The 26,428-nt window shown below is 34.6% G+C and overlaps 1 protein-coding gene across 11 annotated transcripts in view; it reads right to left on the bottom strand.

Moving 5' to 3' along the window:
- Positions 1 to 26,428, bottom strand: part of CDIN1 (CDAN1 interacting nuclease 1) — a 132,900-nt gene that overhangs the window by 33,368 nt on the left and 73,104 nt on the right. Inside the window, exon 12 of one of the 11 annotated variants that reach the window (XM_075151769.1) lies at positions 8,464 to 8,494. The exons of 8 other annotated variants lie outside the window; for them this stretch is intronic. In XM_075151769.1, coding sequence (XP_075007870.1) covers positions 8,479 to 8,494 — 16 coding nt within the window. In that variant the 3' untranslated portion in view covers positions 8,464 to 8,478. Of the gene's footprint in view, positions 1 to 8,463; positions 8,495 to 13,290; positions 13,991 to 14,898; positions 15,371 to 26,428 lie in introns of those variants that run through there. 2 more of the 11 variants (XM_075151763.1, XM_075151765.1) reach the window with 2 other exon arrangements.

The raw sequence follows: 26,428 nt of genomic DNA, 5'->3' as shown, positions 1-26,428 counted from the left end.
GCAATACTGAAACTTGGCAAGTATTCAAAGGTCTGGTAATGGAAAATAGCCTCCATTATTTCCGTCAGATTAGATGCAAAACTTTGATATATCTATTTAATGCCTTTCAGAATTTACTCAGCATTTTTCTTTTTACTTTTCTCGAAGAGTAAAATTATTTAATTCAAGTTGCTACAAATATTATTCAGTTTAGTCTAGATACAACTTTTATAAGGAATGTCTTATCATGATTTTTTTAGGCCTGTGATTTTTATAAATGTTTAGTTAAATTAATCCACTGCATAAAGAAATATTCTTCTATTTCCTCAATCAAAACTAAATTGTCCTCGTTCTTTCCCAAACAGATGCTTCTTGCCACAAGGCATAATTTCTGTCAGTCCTCCAAAAAGTAAAATAGGCATTTGCCTTAAAAAAAAAAAAAAAAAAGAAATCCTCCTCCTCCAAGACCAAGACAGTAACTAAATGTGATAAAAGCACTGAAAATACCTCCTAAATCAAACTTAGTAATGAAATCTCTTACTGAAGGAAAGATATAAAAGCTGTTATCAGGGACAGTTTTCAACCAGCATCATTATAAGATCAAGGTGTTGCCACTACATTGTGAAAGTCTCCCAAACTCATGGTACCACTGAAATACTATCCATTTAAGATACTTTTAAAGATACTTTAAAGGTATCTTTCTTTTAAAGAAAGACATTTTCCTAAACACTGAACAGTTAATTTTGATTCTCTTCTTCATCTTTCTTTAGGGTGTTAATTGTTTTATTAAGTTATTGTTTCTCAAGCAATAGGTCACAAAATAGAAAAGGATACAATAACAAATGATCTTTTATCCAGTGGAAGAATACAGCTTCCAAACAAAATAGTGAGCTATAAGACACCATTCAGGACTCACATAGCATGCATTAAAAAGATTGTGGGCCGTGCCCGCCTGTCCTTTGCCAGGTTTGAATTTGTCCATATTTTGCTATGAATTAATTACATGTCTATGATTTTTAAATTTTCTCTTTTCAAATAATTTTGTATTTAGTAATTAATCAAAATTTTGTTTAATTTAAATTCGTCAAGAAAGTAAAGAAATAAACGTAGCTGGAATTTCAACCATTTGGATGCCACTGTTGACTTTAGCAGGAGTCATACAGCTGGAATGCAGGCAGCAGAGTGAAAATAGACTATATTGGTTTCTCGTTTTGATCAAGGTCTGGATAACAATATTTAAGCACCAAAGCACATTAGGGCATATGGAAGTAAGGAGGGAGGAAGAGGAGGTGATATAAAACAACCCTCATCCTAAGAAGATTTCTTGGAAAGCTGAGATGAGATGAGATGAACTAACAAAGTCAGTGGAAGTATCGAAGGCAGTTACTAGCAATGAAACAATTATATGCATGAACGACACTAAAGCAATCCACAGTGACAGCTGCACCAAAGAGCCTGATGAGGTAGGTTCTGCCCCATTCACACCCTTGTGATTCCACCAGGAATGAAGGAAGAGTATGGCCAAAAGACAGCATGTTGAAACAATTCTAGGTCTCATTGTTCAAACAATCCTAAACTTGTAGTGCTCTGAGGGGCACTTGAATGCAAACACCTCAAAAGCTCTATTTCAGACAAAAAAGGGAAGGTTTTGCATTATTCAGAGGAGAAGAGACCTGGTGCCACTTTAGCATATGTTGATAATTTCTTTAGTTCTGCTGGAGAAACATCTTAGAAAATAACTAGGTAGAATATTTGGCAAACTTAGATGAACATGTGCAGGACAGGCAAGCAGAATAAAGGAGATTCAGGTGTGGACATACCATGTTTAAATGATCACCTCATAGGTGTTGTGGGTTTTTTTGTTGTGTTGTTTTGGTGTGGTGTTTTGTTTTTTTTTTTTTTTTTGTGGAGAGGGGAACTACATTCATAATCTTGGACTCAATGGCCCATCTTGCAGAATGACAAGTTCCTTCAATTTACCAAGATATTTCCTTGACAAAATCACTACAACACAAGAAATGCAATATAGTTTTGAAATGTTCAGGTATTGGGAATCAAGGGCCAAGTTCCTGGCTGGCCTAAATTAAGATTCCTTCAAATCTGAGTGATGAGACTCAAAGAACAAGAGCGTAACTCTAAAAAAAATGAGGAAAAGGTGATGGATGGGGGTGGGGGAGCTGGATTCATGTCAACAAAGCAGTCTTACTTTTTAAATATGGCACAGAAAGTTTCTATTTTAAGACCTTTAGGCAAGAGAGAAAACTCTATGCTATACATTTAAATGAGCGAGAAGCAGGGGAGAAAATGTTTATGTAACTAAATTTAGTAAGACGAGGTCAAGAAATGTGTTGGTCATGCAATGAGACGTCTTGAAGCACTTACTAAAAAAGCTAAAATCCACAGTTCTCAAACAAATAGTTGCTGCACTAGCTTTAAAATCTGCAAGAAACAGGACATTTGGTAAAATGAAGGAATCAGACCATAAGTAAAACATTAAAATGAATATATTCAATCCTATTTTCTAAAAAAAACCAATCACTGCCAAAAAGGACAAGTTGATACTTCTCACTAAATCTGTGCTCAATCCATAAACACTTTTAAGGAATTCAGGAGCCTGTGTCAGGAATTCAGAAGACACAGTGTACTGAAGTGATGCTTTAATCATACTTTGACTTTTTATCTCAATGCAAATGAATAGGTAAGAAACACTGATATTAAAAAAAACCCCAAAACCTAACAGACTCCTGAAACCATAGATAAAAAGACCTAGTATCAGTGGGACACAGAACTGGTATTTAATTCTGGAAGGTTGAGGGTTTTTTTTAAAATCTTTAAGAACATCGTCTTCTGCTGAGCACTCAAAAAAAATCACAAATTCTCCTTTTGTGTCATCAGATACAGTGTCTCAATATATGTCAAAAGTGTAGAACTGGAATACATTTCAAGAGCAAGCAGCAGGAAATGAACCTTAAGAAATTTTAACTATGTACAGTAGGGTGAAAGGATAGGAACAGGGTCTTATCTTTTATTAGTTTTGTCCATGAGAAATAAAGTACTTCACTTATCCGTAAAAAGGGTGCAGGCCAAAATCGTAAAGAACGTGTTAACACCCCTAGCTTGTAATGGATGCAATCACACTATTACTACCTAAATTTTTGTTTATTTTTCAGCAGATTGGTGTCTGCAAATCATGCTGTCTTACATTGCCGTTCCTCTGTAACCTTAACCATTATTCCTACTGTGTAAAGTGAAGCACAAATTTAAGGTGACAAAGCACCAGTTGGCTGATGTGAAGTATGCTACGAAAGCAGAAACCTCTGAAAGCTTCACAGCCATTATGAAATAACTGACCTATATGAAACTGCTACCATGGTTCACAAATTTATTGTCAGGTTCCAGCCTCTAGCTGTTCTCTGATTGTTCTAAATACTTGACAAACTGAAGCCTTTTCACTTTCCGTTGAAATTGCCTCATCTCCCTGTCAGAGCGCCATGGGGGACTCCATTACTTTTCTGACTTCTTTCCCCTACTGACAAGTCATTTAGCTGGCTTCTTGTTGTGAAGGCTGTCCATGTCAAATTAGCCAGGGCCCCTATTGTCCTTATTACCACTCGAAAAGCCATCATGAGTAATGCTACGGGGTCCCTCAGTTGTCATCATTTGTCAGAAAGAAAGGGAGTGTGGTTACATATAGCTGACAGGTAATTTCAGTGTCTACAATTACCCCAATTAGTCTTGTCATAAACAATTCGATAAATGCACACCAATACAAACAGATAAACACACCAAGGTTTCTCACTATTAATGTCATGTAATGGATAAATCAGTGATATAATGCTATATTTTATTTATTTCTTTAAACTATCCTCAGCTGCAAGCTGGCAGTTGCTACCTGGTCAGCACAAATTGTACTATCTACTTTCATTAGCTCATCACCACAAGAGAATATGAAAGGCTGTGACAAAATTCATTTAGCGAGAGCGCGAAAGAGCAGATTGCCTAAAGCAGGTGTTATAACAAAGATAAAACAAAGGTTTTCTTTTGTCAGTTCAGTGCCGCAACGAGCTTTAAAGGAGACTATTTTGTCCTTAAAAACAAACATAAAACATGAGAGAGACAGAAAGAGAAAGCAGTGAAATACATTCCTTCTGAAATTAAGAACACTTGCTCCCCACCATATCCCAAGTCAATCAGCAGGTGGGTCTTCTAACAATATACAATATAAAGCCTGATTTTCAGAGGGGGTCACAATATTAACTGAATTCTCTACACATATTTTTTCTTTTTTTTTTAAAAAATACAGCTCGCAATGCCATATAGCTCCTAAAAAGTCTGATAATTATTCCACATAATCTACAACATAATCCCTGCTGTTCCTACATAAGAATTATTTGAGAACGGATTTAGTAATTCCAACTCACTGGACAGTCTGTAGTACCGTGTTAAAGCCTTTTGGGGCACAAAATATTGACAGTGTTGACTGCTATTCTAAAATGTCAGGTAGACCTGTTATAAACACAATACTGGAAAAGGCAGCTTTAATAACATCCATATTAAGCACTGAATTACGAATTGCTAAGCTTATCCTTGTGATCCACCTAAATAAACATTGAAATCTTGACATCTCTAGAGTCCACAGCACCCTGTCTGTTTGCTGACCGCAGGCTTAAGTGATGGCTGAAAACCGAACACAGACATGTTGTTGTAGGAAATTGCTTTTGGCAACTATTTGTTCAAACTCAAGATTTTTTTTAAACCAACACTAAGAACCCACCAGAAAACAGGACAGGTCTCCCTAATGAGTAATCTATTTTAGCACAGTCTTGTCTAGGCATGACAGTTTACTGAGAGGCTTGAAAAACTCGTAATTACCAGTGTTACAGGGCAATTAATGTATATTACACTGCACTACTCATGGCAGCAACTGTCATTTTCTCAATAAAAATGAGTACTCTTCAGCTAAAGGTGACATTAATTGGGACTTTAATGACTATGCAGAGGAGCTGAAGCCAAATATGAACAAAACAGCGATTCAATGAGCGACTTCAGAAACGAGAAAATTGTACTAAAATGAGATTAATTGCTGTTTAGAAAAAGGAAAGAACCTAAAAAGCTATTAAATTGCAGGGTTTGGGTGCCCGGGTGATGGTTGTGATGTTAATCTTGCATTCTCACAGCAGGCAAATATTCACTAAATTCAGAGCCTTTTGACAGCAGGAAAAATCATGTATGCTTAACTTCAATCCATCAAAAATATATTTCAGCTTTTATCAGTGTTCTAAATACTTCTGCAATTTCAAAAATTACTGCTCCATTCCTTGGCTGTCATCATGCAAATGCGAACACTGTCAATATTGCTATGAAAAATTCCCTGGCTTCAAAAGGCCTACTTCGGTGATAAAGAAAGAAAAACGTGAAGATTAGAATTGCAAAACACACACTACTAATATAACAGAAAGCAACAATAAGAATTTAATGTTTAAGTTGTGGAAACTGCTAAAATAGAAAATGATGGGGTGTTGTTTTATAGTGTGTGAGGAGAAAAAAAAAAAAGTCAAAGAATTCCCCCACTCTCCCATAAAATCTTTCTAAGCTTATAACTTTATAGATAATTACTCATTGCAAATAATTAGGACATAATTTTGCAGCTTGACTTCAGGTGATATAATTATTAAAACTGCTCTGTAGTTTCTAAAAGCCTTTATCCGTGCTACTTAATTCTTTAAAGCAATTATATAATTGCTTTTCTTTATAGCCTTTTTAACTGTCATGATGACTGTATATATAAAACATTGCACTTAAACTCTGACATATAAGAGGGATAAACATAGCTCTGATTCACTTTGAAGTTATATCTCCTGTAACTTCAGATTTTAAAACAGAAAATCAGTTTAGCCTTTCAGGTTAAAAATTGCATATGGAGTATTCACATGTCTTAAGAAGCAAACCCCCTCTTCCACCCAAACCTGCAACAGTTGCATCCTGGAAGAGACAAAAATAGAGCTCATCGTTTCTTACAATTTCCTATTCCATAATCAATTCTGTTAGTCTCTGCATCTTCATAATTAAACATCCATCTCATCTACACTTTAAAAATCTCTAGACGCATTAAAACACACATCCCGAAGAGCTGCATCCACTGGGCAATATAATAAAGAAGATGACAATGGGGAGACTGTATCTTCATATCGGCAGGTTTCAAAGACAAAATTAATATATTCAATATATTCAAAGACACAATATTATACCTATGAGCACTTCTGATAGCTACATTCACAAATTCCACTATATGTATATAAATGTCTTAAGTACAAAAATCATGGGCAGTTTCAGTTAGGAACTTAAACCAATCACTGTGTGCTGAATTGGGTCCACAAATTGTCGTAGTATTAATTTACCTACTTTGCATGATTAGTCAAGACTGTTCATTACATAACTATTACTTAAAGTACCTGAAAAATGCATGAGTTAATGTTACCATAGTAACCTTTAAGTTACACATACAATTCGTGAAATTAATAAGTTTTAAATTTAAAATTTGATGATGCAATGTTTTGCATTAAACATCCAGTCTTTTGCAAAGGACAAACAAAACAAAGCAATGCATAGGCACTTCACATTTGAGTGCTCATAGTTTGCACAAGTGATCGAAATAACTTTCCTTCAGGTTTTGATGGCTCCTTCGGTTTCAATGTCACCAAAATTTGCATTTATGAAACTATATTTTGTCAGTTGGTTTACAAGACTGTGTCTCTCCAATGAAATAGTTCTTTTAAAACTTCTAAAACAAAGTTTAGAATTTGTTTATGCAACACAAGATCGTCAGGTTGAATTTAATTTGTAATACAAAGCTCTGACCATGAGTAACAGCCAATCCCAGAGTATGCACAAACATTATTAGCACCTATGATACTTTTAGAATTTTGTGTTAAAAGGTTTCTTATGAACTTTTCAATTACTAGACTCCTAGCCATCTCTAAAGAACAACATTACGTACTTCTGAAGCCAAGCCTGGCAAACAAGCTGTCACAAAGGAGGGAAGATTACATTAGGAGCCACTGACACAAGAAGGTGAAATCACAGCCCAATGCAGTTAGTGGCTAACTACTCATTGTCTCTAGCAAAGCAATGATTTAATCTAGAGAATGATATGAAAATTGTCATTTTCCATACTATTTATTGTCCTACTACAGACATGCTGCACAGGCTGCAGGGCAAGTAAAAGTTACGTGTATCTTTGTTCTGTTTATATTTTATTTTGAAAGTGGAGAAAAAACTGTGTTTGTTTTTCACATGAAAACTGTACTTCTTGATCCTTCCATATTCAAATGAAATACTAACAGTGTATTATTCTTAAACTTTATATAAACAAGCCTTAACCTTGGACTTCGGAAAGCATCACCTCAAAGCATGAAGAGATAGGTAACTGCTGAAAAAAACCTCAGAGTTTTCCCTCTTGTGTGGAGATTAATACACATAAAATAGCCAGACTGCAGTATATATAGATCACAGGAGTAAATTATATTGAATTTAAAGAGACTGACTATGCTTTCACAACACACACATACTCACTCCAAGTTTTGTAATAGGATTGGTTTAAAATCATGTTGACAATAGAAATAGGAATGCATATATTCACTATGCTACTACTTTCCTTTTTCTCCTTCTTCTTTCCCCAATTTTGTCCTTACTTCATTTTCGTTACTCATATAATATAACTTCATATGTTCTAAGTTTGTATTTAAGAATGCTGAATGTATTTAAGAATGCATTTTTGCAGGTTATTTTGCTCTTGCATATTATTAACAGCATGAACTTTTCAGAATATGTCACGTCCAGCTGAAGCTTGTCATAAAATCAGAAGGCATTTTTTCCCTCTTAAAAACTGATAATTTTTCCCCATTGTATATATTTAGAAAAAGAAATTTAAGAATTGAAGGTCTAAAGCTCATTAAGGATATATACCTATTTAAAAGCTGCAAATAGTTCCACAAACTCCAAGAGAAAAATTACAGAGATCAGTCTACACGATAGACCCAACGTGTACTTTAAATTTTTAAAAACATTTTAAATATCTTCTTATAGAATCATAGAATCATTAAGGATGGAAAAGACCTCTAAGATCATCGAGTCCAACCGTCAATCCAATACCACCGTGCCCACTAAACCACGTCCCTAAGCGCCTCATCTACACGTCTTTTAAATACTTCCAGGGATGGTGACCCAACCACTTCCCTGGGCAGCCTGTTCCAAGGCCTGACCACTCTTTCAGTAAAGAAATTTTTCCTAATGTCCAATCTAAACCTCCCCTGGCGTAACTTGAGGCCATTTCCTCTCGTCCTATCACTTGTTACTTGGGAGAAGAGACCAACATCTCACTACAACCTCCTTTCAGGTAGTTGTAGAGTGCGATGAGGTCTCCCCTCAGCCTCCTCTTCTTCAGGCTAAACAGTCCCAGTTCCCTCAGCCGCTCCTCACAAGACTTGTGCTCCAGGTCCTTCACCAGCTTCGTTGCCTTAGGAAACAGGTTAATAGAACTTGACCTGAGAAACAGGTTAACAGAACTTCTCGTTAAAAGAGAAGCCCATAGAGTTGATAATATTAAGATGTTTGTCATGATGAGTTAAAAAATTCTATCAAAGCCCAAAAAGAACTGCGAAAGCACATAAACCTTAGTGTGCTAGTAAGGACAAACACAGGCATCATGCATCTTCTGCTGAGGCAACGATGAAAACCTGTTACTAACTCTCGCTGAAACTATGCCTGATACGTTCTTATACAGAATTTGATGAGACCAATGGAATTTGCATTGTCCTGTAACATCATATACTAACTATTCATCAGAATTCAGATGAGTGCACTGTGGTTCAGGAGAATTGTTTCCATATGCAGAAAAGCACATTCATAAAGTCCACGAGACCTAAGCTTTAGGCAGTCTTTGTTATGAATGCAGAAAACCAAGGGGATCAAGTAGTAGGAGTAATAGCAGTAATGTAACATAAAGCTGCTTGTACTGCCTTCACTGTCTTATTTGTTTTTAAGGTTCCATGAGTTTCTGAAATCAGATTTATCTCATTTAATCTAAAAGTGATTGTTTTCTTAGCTATTCTCTGAAATATGCAGAGCCTCACTCTATCTTCAGGCCTAAGAGTTAAACAGTATCATAATTTAGATCAAAAACACTTGAATAAAAACAAAATCTGTAGAATTCTCTCAGATGGCAGCATTAATGTTTCCCCATCAATGTAAATAATACAATCTTCTAATACTACCATTGTGGGGATGTGGAAAAGAACAAAATCAATACTTGTAACGTAGGATGGTAAACACAAAGACTTCTTATCTGCAGACCAGACCTCTCATAGGGAAATGATGATTACCCTCCAACTCTGGCTATAGTCAGTATGGTTTTGATAGAACATTTCTCTTGCTACTCTTGCATCTTGTATGCCCAGCATAATCTCCAGGCTCATAAATTTATTAACCAACAGGTTGCAGTTCCGGATGGTATCTCAGTCATAGTTTGGATATGCAACAGAAGAGTTGCTCTGAATTAACAAACAACTAGAACATTAAACTATCTCATTAATGAAGGTACGCAGTTCAATTATTTTTGTCAACTGTTACTTGACTGGGTTTTCCACACATCCAAACCACCAAATTTCTATGACTTCAATTAAAAAAGCTAGTATCAATTGTAATGGAAGCAGAAGCATATGCAAACCTCCACTGGACTTGACACACTGCTTTCGTTTGGGTTCCATAGGCACAAATGGGGGCCCACTACTTCTGAAAGGCTTCAGTGAGAAAGTGGGTTTCACGCTGCAAGGTATTTGAGATCTAAGCGTTTTGTTTTAGACTCGCACGTCTTATAGAGGATTTTCCAGAACACTTCTACAGCTTTCCATGGCAGCTCCCAAGGGCTTTGAGCTTAGCCTTTCTAAATCTTATGTAGGAGAATCTTATTTAGAAACTCCAATTTAAGTGCAATCTCAGTGAGTACATCTACCTTACTGATTCAGTGCATTGCAACAGGTCGTCTTAAATGCTGATTTGCCTTGCATTTATGGGCAGAATCTTGCAGCAGGAACTTGAGAACATCACAAGAGTGCTTGAAGGGGTGTCTCTCTGATGAAGCATCCCATTTGGGATGTGGGTCCCAGATCCTCCAGGAGCTAACTCATTATGAGCATGTGGTGTGCATTCAGAAATCAAAAGTAGTGGAAACTTCATTGCTGGTAAAGGTACAACAAGGACATACGGACCTAGAATCACAATGGATCTCTCAAAGTCACACTTGGATCCTCCCCTTTCATGGTGCGCAAGTCAGTAACATATGGGATGACAGATGAGATCCACTTTCCCCCAGGTATGTCTCACAAAAGTTCAAACTAATGACAATGCCTGTACCCTGACAACTTATTCTATGTATTTCATAACTAGATAATTACCAACTTAGTTAAACAGAGCTTTTCACTCTTTATTCTTCTCACCTTTCTTTCTTAATCATTATGGTCAACATGATCATCTCATCTATTAAAAACACCTATAGCCTTCACTTCAGTCTCCATTTGGGAGTTCTCTCAGGAGCTCCTCATATCTTTCTTCAGGGTATCTTTATTTCCTACCTTCTCATTTCATCTACACAGATGAGATGCCCTTGAAAGTGCTCATTTCTTCTCTGTGTTGCAGCAAAATACCTTTCTATGAACTTGATCAGTGCAGTCTGCTCTGCTCATCTCCATCCAAAACAAGTTTGCAAAAAAACTGTGTGACTATTTAAGTATGTAATTTCTTTCTTTGTGCCTGGAAAGTGGAAGACCCGTTACAGAGGAAGACCTATATGCCTTTCAAGGTTTCATCATCTCTCTCCATTCACTAGCAAACTGTCAAATCCCACATTGAATTTGCAAACCATCTTTATCCTTTATTCCCAATTGCCTCTCAAAGTTAGAAATAATTCTCAAAAAGCATTAACAAAAACAATCTCTTATTTTCCTCTAAATCTCTCATCTGTCAAAACACATGAAAAATTTAGCAGGCTGCTGATGTACTCAGATCAGTGAATATTATGATGACCAATATTATCTTACTGCCTCTTTGCACTGCATTGTAAACACTTGTTGACTCTTGTATTATACTTGAATGTTAAACTCTGTAGGACAAAGTATCTCTTGTTCTATTCTACATCAATTTCTAGCACATTTTATTAGGATTTCTAGGTGTAGTTTCAATGCACACAGTAAACGCTATCTAAGATGATGTGTAATAGAGCAGGGCAATAGTTCACTCCAAAGCCACTTCAGACACTACCAGAAAATCTCTAAACATGAAATATAAAAGCAAGGTTGAGGTTTCACTCTTAGAGGAAAGATATAACGTGTTTTTAAAAAGCATATTCACGTAATAAAAATGAGTATATCATCAAATGGAAGAGGAACAATGATATAAAATACCAAATTAACTGTTCCAAATTTTGTCTTTCATTCTGAATAGTAACTACTCCACTTCAAAAATAACAACAAAAACATAGCAAAACAAAAATCCAAAAATATAACCTCCCAAATATCCTTCTAATACCTTTTTAATTCAAGGCAATTAGAGATTTCTTTGACAAGCCTTTTATATCTTATAAGTATTTATATCTCATCTTGTGTAAGAGCAAACAATCTTTTTTGTTATCATAAATCGGTATAAAATTATGTTTAAATACTCATGTTTTTCGTAAACTTTGAGAGTCAATAACACAATCACAGTGAGTTCTGTAGTTTAATTATATATCACATAAAACTAAATTAGAAGTGCTGTATTTCAAAAGCCATTGTTAACAGTAGGAAAAGGATTTTTTTCATCATGTTATAAAGGCTTTCTTCTCTTCATAATTATTTCTATTTCTTTCTCTGCAGACTTGCTCTTTAAGAAACTAGATTAGCTAGGACTAAGGATAATATTTGAAGGTGGAGTTTCTTTACCTCAAAAAGAGCATTAAAAACTCAGTTAAATTACTCCTTTTGCCATTAACTATAAGGAAAAAAAAAGGTGTGAGACGTGAAAACTATGAATGTATGAGGACAATTTTGGTTTTTTTTTTGTCTATTTCTGTGCTTTTATCCCTTGGCCCACAGACTGCAAGAGGCTTTCTACTTTTGAATTCAGGAGACAAAAATTAAATACTTATTGGTAAATAAATGTTAATATGTGATAATTATTTGCATAAAATAATTTAAGCCAAAACATAAGCTTGTATGTTTTTAACATATAACTTAATACAGTTATTCATTGTTACACATGGATAATGTGTTTGTACCTCTCTTTAATTCTACTTGTTAAAAATACTTGGAAACATTTATGTTGAAAGCCTGAAATTTAATCTTTGTATGGTACAAGTTTGCCCATAGGTAAAAAGATGAGTACACCTGCAAAAGGCAGCAGGATTATTGCCTGCCTTTTTTTCCATGAAAATGGCACATACGACATCAACTTCTCTCACAAAATGACTCATTAGTTGGGATGAAGTTCAGTTAAATCCTATGAAAACCTAGATAATGAATACTGGATCATATTAAATTTCAGCAGATAGAGATTGTAATATAAAGAAGGGAAAGCAGTAAAGTTGATTCCTATTCCGATTTCTTCTCAAACTTCTTTATTAATACTGAAGAGTTTCTTTTCTTTACTAATTTTAGGACACGGAACAGAAACTGGGACCTTTAGCTCCCACTAAAATTTTCTTTCAAGTTTTCAGTTTGTCAGCAGATTTCACATTCTTCTGGGATAAAGCAGTTATGTGGCACCCATATTCAGGAATTATATTGATTAAATTAAACAAATGCTATCTCCTTATTAAAAACTGTTTAACATTCAACTTGGTATTCACATCCAAAAGAAAATATCAGCAACTCACAACGCTGACATTTTAAATTATACAGAGTATTATATTTTTTCCATTCTGATACAAACCACATATAATGAATTTTTGGTAACTACGGTTTGAAAGAAAAAGCTCATAGTATACATAAAAGAAATGTGAGAAGTGTTTATATATTGTCTACTATCCCAAGGTATATTTATGGCATTTACTTTTCTTAAAAACTCTTTTGATAGAGAAATATAGAACAGCATTTCTAGAAAAGAGTAGATTGAAATGGTATAAATATTTTGAAAAATAAGAATCTTTGTAATCCTCATGTGCGTGTTTCATGTAGAAACATTTACAGACGTTATCAAGACGTGTGCAATAGCTGCTTTACGTTCTGCTGATCTATTTCCAGGTTTATAATCAGTATCAGATTAATTTATGCTCACATTTCCTGCATCACAGGCATTTTTGAGTCATTAAAATTAATTGTAAAAAATGAAAAAAGTCAATTTAACTATTTTCGTATTTTTAAACATGGTTAAAATTTTCGTTTTTTTAAAAGTCAAGTATAATCATTGATCTACTGTGCTAAGAGTAACTCTAAAATAATTCTTTTTACTATTTGCTTTTTCTGACGTAACTGCTCATTTCCCCATGCCCTAAGTCATGCAAAACAAAACGAAAAAAAAGGCAAGCATTTCTAGAAAATGTCTTAATCTGGTCAAAATAAGCCTCTATGGCTTTGGGCCACAGAAGCTTTATTAGTTTCCTGGGCTCCATAGCGGGATAAACTATTTCATGCATGAAGGGATCAGCATTCCTTCTTCTAATCATTGCTATTGTACCCATTACAAAGCTCCCTGAACATCTCCTATGGATATCACATGCTATCTTAATCACCCCTCAATTAATAACTTTATACTCATATTTCAGTTCTGCCACTTCAACATACATTGTTACTTGAGGATAATACTGAAGCCTTAACTGAGTATGTTGAGATTACAGTAATTTTTCCACCATAAATACATTCTTACACTGAAAGTGTCCAGACAGCAGTTTCTAGCGAATAAGTGTAACAGCTTAATACAACGGGTAATCCTCTCATAGTGCCATGACAGATGCTGGTGCCCGTCTGTTGCGACCATCCTGTAACTTTTAGAAGCAGAAACCATTTTCTTATGTGCAATAAGCAATGTGGTAGCTTATAAGCAATGTGGTAGCTGATATTGTTTACATAAAAAGTATCAGAAATCTCTGCTAGCACCAGCTAAACCTTTAATACCTCAAAGCTGTTTTTTTATACCCTGGGTTTGCTGGCGCACTATATGACATTCCTCCAAATGCAATAGAAGTGGTCTCAAAGAGGAAAGTAAGTTAGAAGTCAACAATTTTTGCTTTAGTTTATTAATATTTTAACTCATTTGCCAATTAATCTTACCTGTCTCCTCAGGGAGAAGTCACGTGTACCTTTCTAGTTGGCTTGCTGCCCACTTTTTGAAGATGGTGGGCGTTAAATGCTAAGGGAAATGCTAAAGGAAGTCAGACCAACATCATGCTGAATGTACTCACTTGCAGAGGAAAAAAGAAGTAACATTACCTGAAGATTAGTATTCTCTTTATACTCAAAATCAGGGATGTACAGATTCTCACAGGGTGAAAGGCATGGTGTGACCAAATTCCCTCACAACACATTTTCAGCTAAGTTATTCTCCTCTTGGTACAATATTAAATCATGCAGTCTAAAGTCTCGCTGGGAGAAAGAAATGACTAAACTACATTTAGTTTTTTAAAAGTTTCCTCTCATCCCCGTTCAATCAGCCCTTAATCTTCCAGGAATATCTAACTTCCAAAATTTACATACTGTACAGTTTGGCAACATCCACTGTTTCCCAGAATCCAGGTAGCACTAGAAATCTAAGCAAAGTCTGCTATGCATTCCGCCAGGATAAGTGTGTAGATCAGTATTTGTCTCTTACAACTTGTAAATGCCTAGCAGTTTTCCAATATGTATAATGAATATAAACTTGTTTTCCTTAACTACTTTCTATGGACCACTTAGATAGTCTAAGCACAGATGAGAAACACAGGCCCAGATTACAGACAATAACATATTGCATCTGCAACTGTAAAGCATTTATGTAATAAGCTTATATTTAATAAATTAAGGATAAATGAAAACCAATTAAAATGTTTTAGCAAAATGGAACCAGCAGAAAGGCAAGATGCGTGGCCTATTGTGACCTGATGAGTGTGCTGCAAACTATTTAGGAAAAGAAAAAAAGAAAAAAGGTGCTCCCCAGTATCTAGTAGTTATGCTTGTGAAGAAAGCCTAAAAATACACAGAAAGCATAACTAAGAATGGAAGATCTATGTACGTCATCAGATGGAGTGGTACTTTTCTAATCATTGAAAGTGAACTTTGACAAAAAGTATGGCCTGTCAGGAGATGAACATACGAATGGCTCATCCAAGGAACGGAACTTGGGCACAGAAAGGAAGGACTTCAGAAAGAAGAGATTGCTTACACAGCCCCTAAAGTAATCACTCAGAGAAAACATATGGGTGAGTGTAAAAGATTACAATCTAAGAGTAACAAAAAGCATGAAGAGAATTATTATACAACACCACAAAATTTGTCATGGAAATAACGGGCTGCAGAACAGAAAGCCTAATTTTAAATTGGTATGGTTTTGAAATGGAAAGAAATATAATTTTAGGATGGTAATACAGTTTCAGTAAGGTACAGCCTATGTTCAGAGATAAGTTGTTCATAATAGGGACTCTGCAAGAGTTAATACTGTGGATGGCCGCTCCCCAGCAAAATGGAAACACTATACAGGCGGCTTTCAGGAGTGGAATAATAAAGAAAAACTTTTAGTAAGTATGGCCTGCATAGTTCCTAGATTGTTAAAAGGTATTGTGTAAAGTCACATAAAAAAATTATAGAGGAAGAAAAGCCAAAATCATCATAGGTGACTACAGATTTAAAGATTATTATTCTGGCATTGGTAAATACAAACACATAAGTTATTTTTGTCATCTGGTTTGCCTTAATCAAGAGCTAAAAATTCATTTATAACACTGTACATAAATGCCATGTTTATATCAGCATCATATGCAGCTTGCATGAAAAAGTATACATTAAAATGAAGAACAGCAATTCATGTAATGGTCAAAGACAACCAATAACAAAACCACCAAATTCCAGTTGTCAAACATAATTTACTATGTATATTTCTTCTCTTCTCTGTTAAAACAGTAATTATTAAAACTAAAGTGATATGGGTGAGTGTTTATGACTTCTTATTAAAAACCCTGACTTAAAGCAGTGTTCATTTAAGCTTAAGGTTAAAGAAAATCATGTAGAGATCTCTGTGCGATGGCCTAGTGACTTTATATCCTCTTGTCAAACCTCAGCAGTTTTATTTGTAGTGATACATGCCGGAGAAGGTTGGAGGTTAAAGTTGATAGGAGGGCCAACAGGAAAGCCAACCAACTTCTTTCAAAAGATTATAACCTTTAACATATTAGGATCTGTCGGCAGTTACTGCTAACTTTGTAAGCCTACATTTGTGTACTCTTCTGTGAACTCATCCTCAGACTTACTGTTTAAGCTATTAATTTAGATTTTGATATTATATTGATGCTTAGCTCTTATCATTAGTTTTCAGTAGAACAGTAACAGGTAGGTAAAATTTTTTTCTTCATTTTCTTCAGCCTAATTTTTTCTCTCACCCTGAAAATTGAAGAAAGGATTTCCTAATCTAGGAAATCTGACATTAAATGTAATAGCAGCACAATCTACTGGACTAAAGCTCTTCGTATTTAACTTTCTCCTACTTATTTCGACATCGCTTCCTCTGTGACTTTCTTAAAAAACCAGTAATACAGATAAAAATAATGATAAATAAAATCACACAGAAACACTGAATAGCTGACGTCAAAAGGGACCTCTAGAGATTGTCTAGTCCTGCAGGGTGAACTAGAGATGGCTGATCAGGGCTTTGTCCAGTCAAGTTTTGAATACCTCCAAGGATGGAAACGTCACAATCTCTCCGGGCAGCCTGCTCCAGTGTTTGACAGCTCTCACAATAAAAAAGATATTTCTTATGCTTCAATAGAATTTCCTGTATTTCAATTCATGTCCATTGCCTCTTGTCCCATCACTGGGCACCACTGAGAAGAGCCTGGCTCCATATTTTTTACTCCCTCCCGTCAGGTATTTATGTACATTGCTAAGATGCCCCCCCGGACTTGCTGTTCTCCAGGCTAAGCAGTTGAGCTCCCTCAGCCTCTCCTCACATGAAAGATGCTCCAATCCCTTCATCATCTTTGTGGCCCTTCACTGGATTTGTTGCAAGTTACTGTCTGTCTCAGTATAATTGTGGATCTTATGCTCTATCTAATCACTTAATCTAAAGGACATTATTACACAGGTCAAAACTAGCACTGATGGCTGCTTTATTCTTACTTGCACTGAAGAGTGCAAGTTTTTTCACTGACTTCAAACAGAACTAGACCTCTGCTAGACAGACAATTCTATGTAAAAGATGATAATGTATATTTACTGTATACGCCCATGATGGCCACAAGAATATTTCGATATAAAATGCAATGATGATTTTTTTCAGTTATATGCATTTGATAGCATTTAGACAATAAACAACGTTTCTCACACTATATCTGAAATGTTTAACTTGCAGGTGTACAGAAATCAGTCTACAGTTACCCATTGCTGTAATTCTACAGCTTTGCATTTTGAAATGAATAACTACTCCAAAAACTCTACACATAATATTATTGCTGCTGTAAAAGAACAACATAGCAGAAAAATCTCTTACGCTTAACTTTTATATTTTATACAAAGGTAATGCACATCTACGTCAAATTTATTTTTTTTATGTGTCAGACTTGACTTTTAAGTTTCTCCCACTTCTCCGCTCCCTCTTTGAAAACCGAAGAAGAATATTTGGCAAAAGCAAAGATTCTGCATTCCACATCTCATACCATTTAACTGTTGCTACAATTTTAATTATGCAAAACTCAATGGGCTCTAATAAAATCTGACTAGGTAATTAATACTCTAAAACATACAACGTGAGCTACTGAAAGGAATGTTCTACACAAATTCCCTCATGTCATACAAAAGACTCACGCAGCACAGTGTATTTCTCCATAGGTAAAAAAAAATCCCATGATGTTAACAGCTTTTTTCATCCTATCTGCAATTAACCAAACAATCTTAACACATTCCATTGTTTAAAAAGTTAATTTTTTTACTAGTTTCAGTTCAGACACACTCACTGGTGTGTATCATAGCAAAACCAGGGAGAGAGTATTATAGTAGAGATGTGAGAAATATTCACATCAACATCAAGGCATAATTTTAAACTATTACTTTACTGATACGCACAAAAAGGACTATGGTTAACATTACAGTATTATGTTTAAATTTCATATTTTAGTTATATTTATGTAATTCAGACATACATACGTACACTCATATACACATATATATATTCTGAGATAATATGTGCATTATGATGCAGATGTTCCCCTGAGATCTACACTTGAAGGGGATTCTTCCACCATGCCAATTCCATAGAATCAGCCTAATTTTGTGGTCTGTTCAAGCCAGGGAGAGGGCAGAGGCTGAGCAGGCTAAGGGTCTTAGTGCTATTACATCCTATTGGTGGCAATTAAATAAATAAATAAGTAAATAAATAGATCTACAAGCAAGGGTATTAAATTTTCAGAGCTCCACATGATGATTTTACAGAGAAGGGGCACAAAAGCATAGGACACAAAAGACAGTATGGTGTACTTTTACAACTGGGAAAGTCTTTTCCATAACAGTGAGAACACAGACTGTTCTCTCTGAACTTGTTCTCCTTTTTGCAAAGAAGCATGATTTGAGTGGTAGCTTGACATTTGTATTTTTCCTAGAATCTTATCCTTTATCTCCTTAATACAAGCCAAAAAACATCTGGAACTTTATGTTGCTTTCATAACTTTTTATGCCAAAGCACAGACAGTACTCCTGGATTCTTTTTCTCTTCCTTGACACTCTATAAATGGTGGTAAGAAAATGAAAATTATAAGAAGATCTGTGCTTAGGTTTACACTTCTGCTACAAGAGTAGAGATTTTTCATAACAGATCATATTCATACATCTGTATCTGTAGCGTCTTTTACCCTGAGTTTTAAGAAAACACCTTATCAATTTTAAGTTTGACTTTGCAATATTTTGATGCAGTATCAGGCTTTTACAGGTAGTGAATTTTAAATATAGAAGCAACAAGCAATTTGCTTGGGAGTACAAAAGAGATCAACGATGGAACGGAGATTCAAAGCTAAATTTATAGCCATTATAGCTTACCCTGTCCATTGTCCAGAGGCAAATGCATGAGAATCATTGTTACTACGAATCATAACGCGTAACAGTGTGAATGAAGACCATTATTCTATCTTGGTCTTCTTATTACTGGCATCATGAAACCCTCAGCTTGTATAGAGGCTAGATGTGCTAACTACTGGGCAAACACGTAAGGAGCTAGAGTCTGCCCTACCAGAAGTCCGATTAAGCTTTCAGTCTTCTGATAATGCACATTTCTCTCTCAAATGCTGCATTTTGAAGTAGTGATACAAAATGTCTACTGTTTTTAATAAAGAATTATCATCAGTAGCGAGAGGTCTTTAGATTTAGGAAATGTGATTTTTAACAAAAGAAAAAAAAATTTTAAAAACAACTTCATTACACATGAAAAAGTAAAAAATACTGTGCCAAAAATTAACATACTGTACAGTAGTAATTTTTACTCAGTGGGAGCTTAGCGTGCTTACCAAAGTTTACAAAAGTCACTACTGAAAACCAGCCATCTCTGGTAAGACACATGGCAACAAAGTCATAAAAACCCAACTATACAAAACTTGAGTGAGCAGAAAACAAGTCACTAGTAGAAAGGGAAAGCAAGCAGACTCAACATTTGACTTGAGCTTCTATTGGACTTACAAGTCCAACAGAAGTGATCAAAACTAACAATTCTTTACGAGCCCAACAGCTGCAGATCGGAGAATATCAGATTGTAGAGTATATTCTACAGAAACATTATCACACCTAATAGCCCTACCACACCAGGAGGGGCGAGTGGGAAGAAAGGGACACAACAAGTTGAAAACAGAAAGGAGTTTGATGACAGCATGATGTGAGGCACTTCTTTCTCAGAAACATGCACACCATATACAGAAAGGTTGCCAAAGCTAATTGTGCATGTGTTCTGTGATGCTCTTGTAGTTTGGGTAGTTCTGAGTCCTCAAGCCTCAAGAAGCCCAGCAACAAAGAAAATAGTGAGGCATTTTTATGCAGAACAGTGCCACATATTTGTACATTTTCAGCAGTATCTTAGCTATCTTCCTCACACGGTCATTGCCCAGAGGCTGTGCTATTCATTTGTGCTCCAGTTCAAGGTACGTGTGCAAGCAGAACACAAACCCTTATTCTTCTTAAAAGAAAAATCACCAACTCCAAGAACAGGGATGATTTTCCACTTCTATGATCAGTCAGCGACAATGTGAACACTGATATGAATTAACAATCCAAACTTAATTTATAGAGGATATAGCAAGACCCTAAATATTGAAGTCATTTTCATTATGAACATGTTTTATAATATACTTGGGCCAGCAATTACAACTTCAAAACTGACAGACTTTTAGTATTTGGTGAAAATGCACTTCAGTGAGGTTGATTTATCTGTAAAAAACCTTGATACACAAAGACAACTTGCACGCAGACTCATTTGGTACTCGGCTACGACAAACCAATTGGTCAATGCAATTGATGTGTGTGCACTAGGGTGAGAGAAAACAACTTACAAAAACTTCCTCAGGAAAGCACGAGGCTAAGCAAGGGAGCAAAACTAGTCTAAAAAGACAGCAGCCAATGTTGTTTATAAACCACTGCTTATCACATGCAAGTTAAGTTGCTCCTAGTTTACCAGAAGTGGTATAACTCAATAATGCAGAACAAGTGCTTAACTAAACTTTTCAACACACCAGACAACCAAAAACATTACTAGCAGATGCAATTTTTGATTACATGACAAGAAAAAAGCAGAAGTTGGAAATATACTTGGAAATGTATTGTCACAGTATATAACATAGACACCTATGATGAGTAGGAGCCTACTGACTCTACCAAATTGGCAAATGAACTTCTGCCAATGTCAGTCATATTGTTTTGTGGGTAATTGTGAACAACATAATTTTACATTAAGAAGCCAAATGTTCACCTTATTTTTAAAAAAAAACCCAAAACCTTGTTAAAAGCATAACAAACTAAAAAACCCCAAACAGGTAAAATCACTCAGCTAAGAAAACCTGAAATATGCTCAAATATGCTATCCATAGTTTGTGTGTTAAAAACTAAAGGACATACATCTACACACACAAAATAAAGCTATCACTGCTGTGTGGACTGCAGAATATTTTCACAGCTATTTTTCCTCATCCTTGGAAACATACATTACTCTTAATACAGTAACATCCTGAAATTTTATAACATTTTGGATTTCTTTGAAATGAAAAGTCCATTTTATTGTTTTTTAATTAAATCTATTTCCCCGAAAGGTCTTTAAAGGCTCTACAAACTACCTTGCATTTTATTATTGCTGACAGTTATCTAAACCACGCTTGAATGCCCTCTTTATCCTTTAGTGAACAATTGAAAGATCATATGCTAAAAAGACTTGTGCTTTCTCTTCTTCTAGCCCCATAATTAAGGCATTTTAATACATTTCTTCATAGTCATTAAGAGAGCACAATGTTAAAAATTAATGAAATGAGACAATTTTGAGTTTAACAACCATAAATACATACAACATAAATTTGTCTCAATTGTAGATATGAAGAAAACCCTTCTTGAAATCACATGATGAGATTACCAAATTGTCAAGATTTTGCTTTTGCTGTCCAAGGGTATTTAAATGATGTATGGTAGCCTGACAACACTACAGTGTTGTTACATACCCTACAAGAGAGGTAAACATTTCTGTCAGACGTTCAAATTCCATTGGTTTTAGTATGTTTTTGTTTACCTTATAAATATGCCTATAAAAAAGGTGGTATTGCTGGATGATGCTGAAATGGGGGAGGAAAGAAAAGAGAGGAAGCAAGACAAAGACATATAAAGGGAAAAATGATCATAAGTCAATTGTAAAAAACCTGACATATAATGTAAAATACCACTATAGTAACACCTACTTAGAGCAGTATTTTAATAATGCTTATAATAGAATAAACAATAAGATTTTCTTAATTTGAATTTTTTTTTCTAAGAAACAGAGCTCATTATATTAATGTATTACACATTTTTGCAACAGACATGTTAATAGGTGTTTTGGGTTTTTTTTACACTGTGAAAGGAATTCAATGTTTCTAAGTTCATCATCATCACTTCTATATACACCAATTAAATATAGGGTGCAACTGTACTATAGCCACATTAACACTGAGTGTTTCCAAAAGTTATTACTAATGCGCAAATTATACAGCTTATCTTTTAAAACTAAGTTAAGTTTTTCAAGGTGTAAGTTCTTTATGCTTTCTCAACTAATGTGGAAAAGACACAGTGCAACATAAAGCGAGAAGATTACAGTTTTTTTTTCCTTAAGATAGACACAAAAAAAAAAAAAGAAGTTGCTCTCCAGAAGATTTTTTAGGGTTGTCAGACTGTTATATTATAAACAACCTTATTAGTCCTTTATAATTACAATAGGTACCTCTGGACAAGATTGAGCAGACATGACAAATGCTTCTGACTTCTTTTTAAATCGAACCTGGAAGGTCATCGCTGAACAAACAGAATGCTATACAACTGGGGCCATAAATTGTGAAAGCTAACAAAAAGGTAAGTTTTTTGATATTAAAAATTAAAATTATTCTACTCAGGCTTTTCTGTATAAAATCAAGGAATAAGAGGATGAAATAGTTTAAAAAAGGTAAGTAGCTAAAGAAAAAGAAATCCTTACAAACTTCATTATCACACTTTTTCTTTCAGCAGCTGAACCTGTATTTTAGTATTTATGCAATGTATTTAAAGTAGTTGTTTTATTTTACAAATCTGTTCTTAAAGATAATTCCCTAATGAGGATTTACCCATGTTTGCATTTACTTTTTTTTAAGCATTATGATGAAACTGGACAGTTAAAAAAAACCAGTCAGTCTCAAACCTATGGGACTTGCTTGCTGTTATCCTCAAATCAAACAAGCAAAAGGATAACATACTACTGTGCATTTTTCCCAACATTTTTATTTTGTTTTAGGATCATTTAACAGTACTGGTAGTTTTGGATTAAATTTAATTTGTATGGAGATAAACAGTAACTTAAGTGACTGGAACTGGAAACCAATTGATGGATCTCACTTTTAAATCTCGTATTTCAGTTTGGAGAGGAAATGTAAGGATTGAATTAGAAAGCTGTAAACTCTTGATGAGAATTAGTGGTATATAACAAAAGAAAATGAAACCTTCAGTTATCTTCCTTACAGTTAGGCTGAATGAAATTGTAAATCAACAAAAGATTTGGATAGCACTCAAATCAACAGCTTTACCTAATAAAAGTTCTAACAGAGCACTGAGCATACCATTTTAAACAAATATGAAATAAATATGAAATATGAATGACTTTAAAAAGAACCATATGAGAAGCAAAACAGTAAAATCACCAAAATTAAAGCAAAGGAAATTTGAACTGAAATGTATGATGGGCAATTAAGTACCTATTTTGACAATTCTAAGTGGTCAAGTTTTTAAAGTATGACACAGAAACCTTAACCTATCTATATATGAGTGATAAATGAGGCATTTTGTGTCATTACATTCCCATAAATCACTTTCTTTAACTGCTGATGGCTTTTATCAGGTCTAACCTTTTCAAGCTTCTATCAGAGTGCTAACATTTTCAACTTTGACACATACGCAGTTTACAAATTCTGCAGCTGATTAACTCTGGACAGAAGCTCAGTGCCATCATTGTCTTCTTCAAGTTGGGTTACAGCTTCAGTGTCTCAAAAACTCACATGCATCCTTCATATGCCAGAAAATTTCACTTAATGTATTGGGCTGTGTTGCAAAGGATGCAAGATACCCTCTCCTTTTGAAACAAATAAATGAGAATATACTTTCAAAATTACTCTTCTACAGAGCGCCTGAAATATGTATACTTTTCATTACTTTAAAATCAAGTAAATAGAACTTTCCAAATAAAGAGATATAAATAATGTGAACGTTTTTACATGACTTCATAATTTAAACAAACTTGTGATCAAATCAACTTGATTATATGAAAAATGTTGTGGTCAAAGTCTCTGAGGTAAAGAACAATAAAAAGTTGAAAAAACCCTAAATGTTGCAGTGTAATATATATATATGATATTACAAAATATATTATCATTGCAATTATAAGCTGATCATGAAAAAGGGCCCTTAAATAATTTTGTGAGATCCCTTGCTAAATTCATCTCTGAACAATTTCGTAAATTTCAAAGATTATAAATTGCAGTATCTTGAAACTGTAAATTTCAAAGATTCAATTTCAGCATTACAGCACTTAGAACACAAAATTAATTTAACCATGATAAACTCAGAACACAATAAATGCAACAGCAGAAAAAAAATACAGGAAATAATGTTTTATCATGCATAAGTGAACACAAAGATTTCAAGGAACACTTGCTTTCTGTAGGAACTAAAATTAAATTACGTATTTGCATGACACACTATTTTTGCTACAAATAGCTGATGAAATAGTTGAAAAAAACCCATCTGGGCGTCTGTCCTCAAAAACATTTTAACTTGCTGTACTATTCCAACAATGAGAAGCCAGCAATACAGTAGTTCTTTCTGCCTTAGTAGCACCAAGACATAGTAAGAATGGTAGTAAAGCTTTAGTCTAAACAGCTGCATTTTCACTATTTGTTTAATTTAAAAATGTGCAGAAAATAATTTAATTCAGATGTATTTCATCTATTGAAACAATCAGTGAAACATTCACGGAAATGCATTTACAAGATGTAATTGATCTAGACACTGAAACAAAGCTCAAGTTTAAAGAGATACTGTCTTTAATAATATTAGTCAGACTGAAGAAATTTTCATGTTGGTTGTGTGACCACCGGAAGCCTGGTACTTCAGATGGTATTAGTTTTGATAAGAGCTAACTAGACATCAGACCTAAATAATGAAACCTGAAGAGACAGGCTTGGACCATGCAAATAGGAATGTCCACAGAGGCTCTTGTGCAGTTGATTGTCTCTTGGTGATAAACAACACATCTTAGAAAACGAGTGGACGAAGGACAAATTTTTTCAGCATCACAGCTAAACCAGCCGTGTAATGTCAATATTTAAGGCCTACCCATGAAAAATTAAAAAGTTCTTTATTTCACTAATAATGTCACACATCAGAGAAGCTGTGCAGTTACACTTTGACAATTCAGATGTAAATCTTGGAATTCTGTAAGTATTCATGACAAAGACATATTTACAATTTAAAACAAAAGGACATGATTTCTTGATGTTCATATCAAAGACTAGCGATGGATGAGAGCATGCTAATCAAATGACAAACCAGAAAGAACACAGATGCTTGCTACATTGATTAGGAGAGGGAAATGAAGATCTCCTTCCTAAATTAAGATATAAACGTTCTAAAATTATACACATAAATATATATATAAGTTTGTATAACAACACTGTGTATGCATAGGAGCTTAGTATGTTCTCAGGTAGACACGCTACAAATACTAACTAGAATAACTGCCAATTTACTTAAGGTCAGAAGAAGCCACATATAGTAAAGAAAATCAAACATTGGCTTTGATCAATTCCAGTTAATTGCTTATGAATTTATATATTCAGAAGCAATTTTAGCTTTCTTATATTAAAACTCCCCAAGTAATGAGAGAGAATCATTTAACCTTTTTTTTTTTTGTAATTTGTTTCCCACTGCCTTAGTTCTAGGTTTTAATTATGCTTATGTGAAATTACACTTATGTAATTTAAAATTGCATAAAATCAATGCAAACATTACTGAAAACAAAAATGTAGACTGTTTATGTGGGATGCAATATTGCAAGACAAGTGTGGAACTTCAGAACTCAATTTTTATTGTAAGCTTTTACATTTTTCATACTTGTCATCTTATTTCAGTGTCTTGCTTTATATGTACCCAAAATGTATCAAACCAATTATGCATGTTTAACAAGAACTCTTAAACATCAAGAACTTTGCTTACTAAGCATGAGAGTCACAACCACTGTCAGTGAGACCGCCAAAACTTTGCTAAATGTGTAGAACTGTATGCAGTGGCAAGGTCCAATGAGGCCAATGATACTTTCACAAAGTACTTATCAAATAACTCCTTGAAATCCATCTTTCTCTTTCTCCTTTAAGCAGATAGTAACTATAAAGCAGATCCCTCTGATATCTTTTCCATTAAAATTCTGCAATGAGTGAACAACTTTTCGATATCCTCAAGAAAGTACCCTGGTCACTCTAGTTCTGAACAGAGAAAGAAAAGCCACTTTACTA

This window comes from Calonectris borealis, chromosome 5 (genome assembly GCF_964195595.1).
Source record: "Calonectris borealis chromosome 5, bCalBor7.hap1.2, whole genome shotgun sequence".
NCBI classification, from domain to species: Eukaryota; Metazoa; Chordata; class Aves; order Procellariiformes; family Procellariidae; genus Calonectris; species Calonectris borealis.
This window is presented reverse-complemented; position numbering and strand designations above follow the sequence as displayed.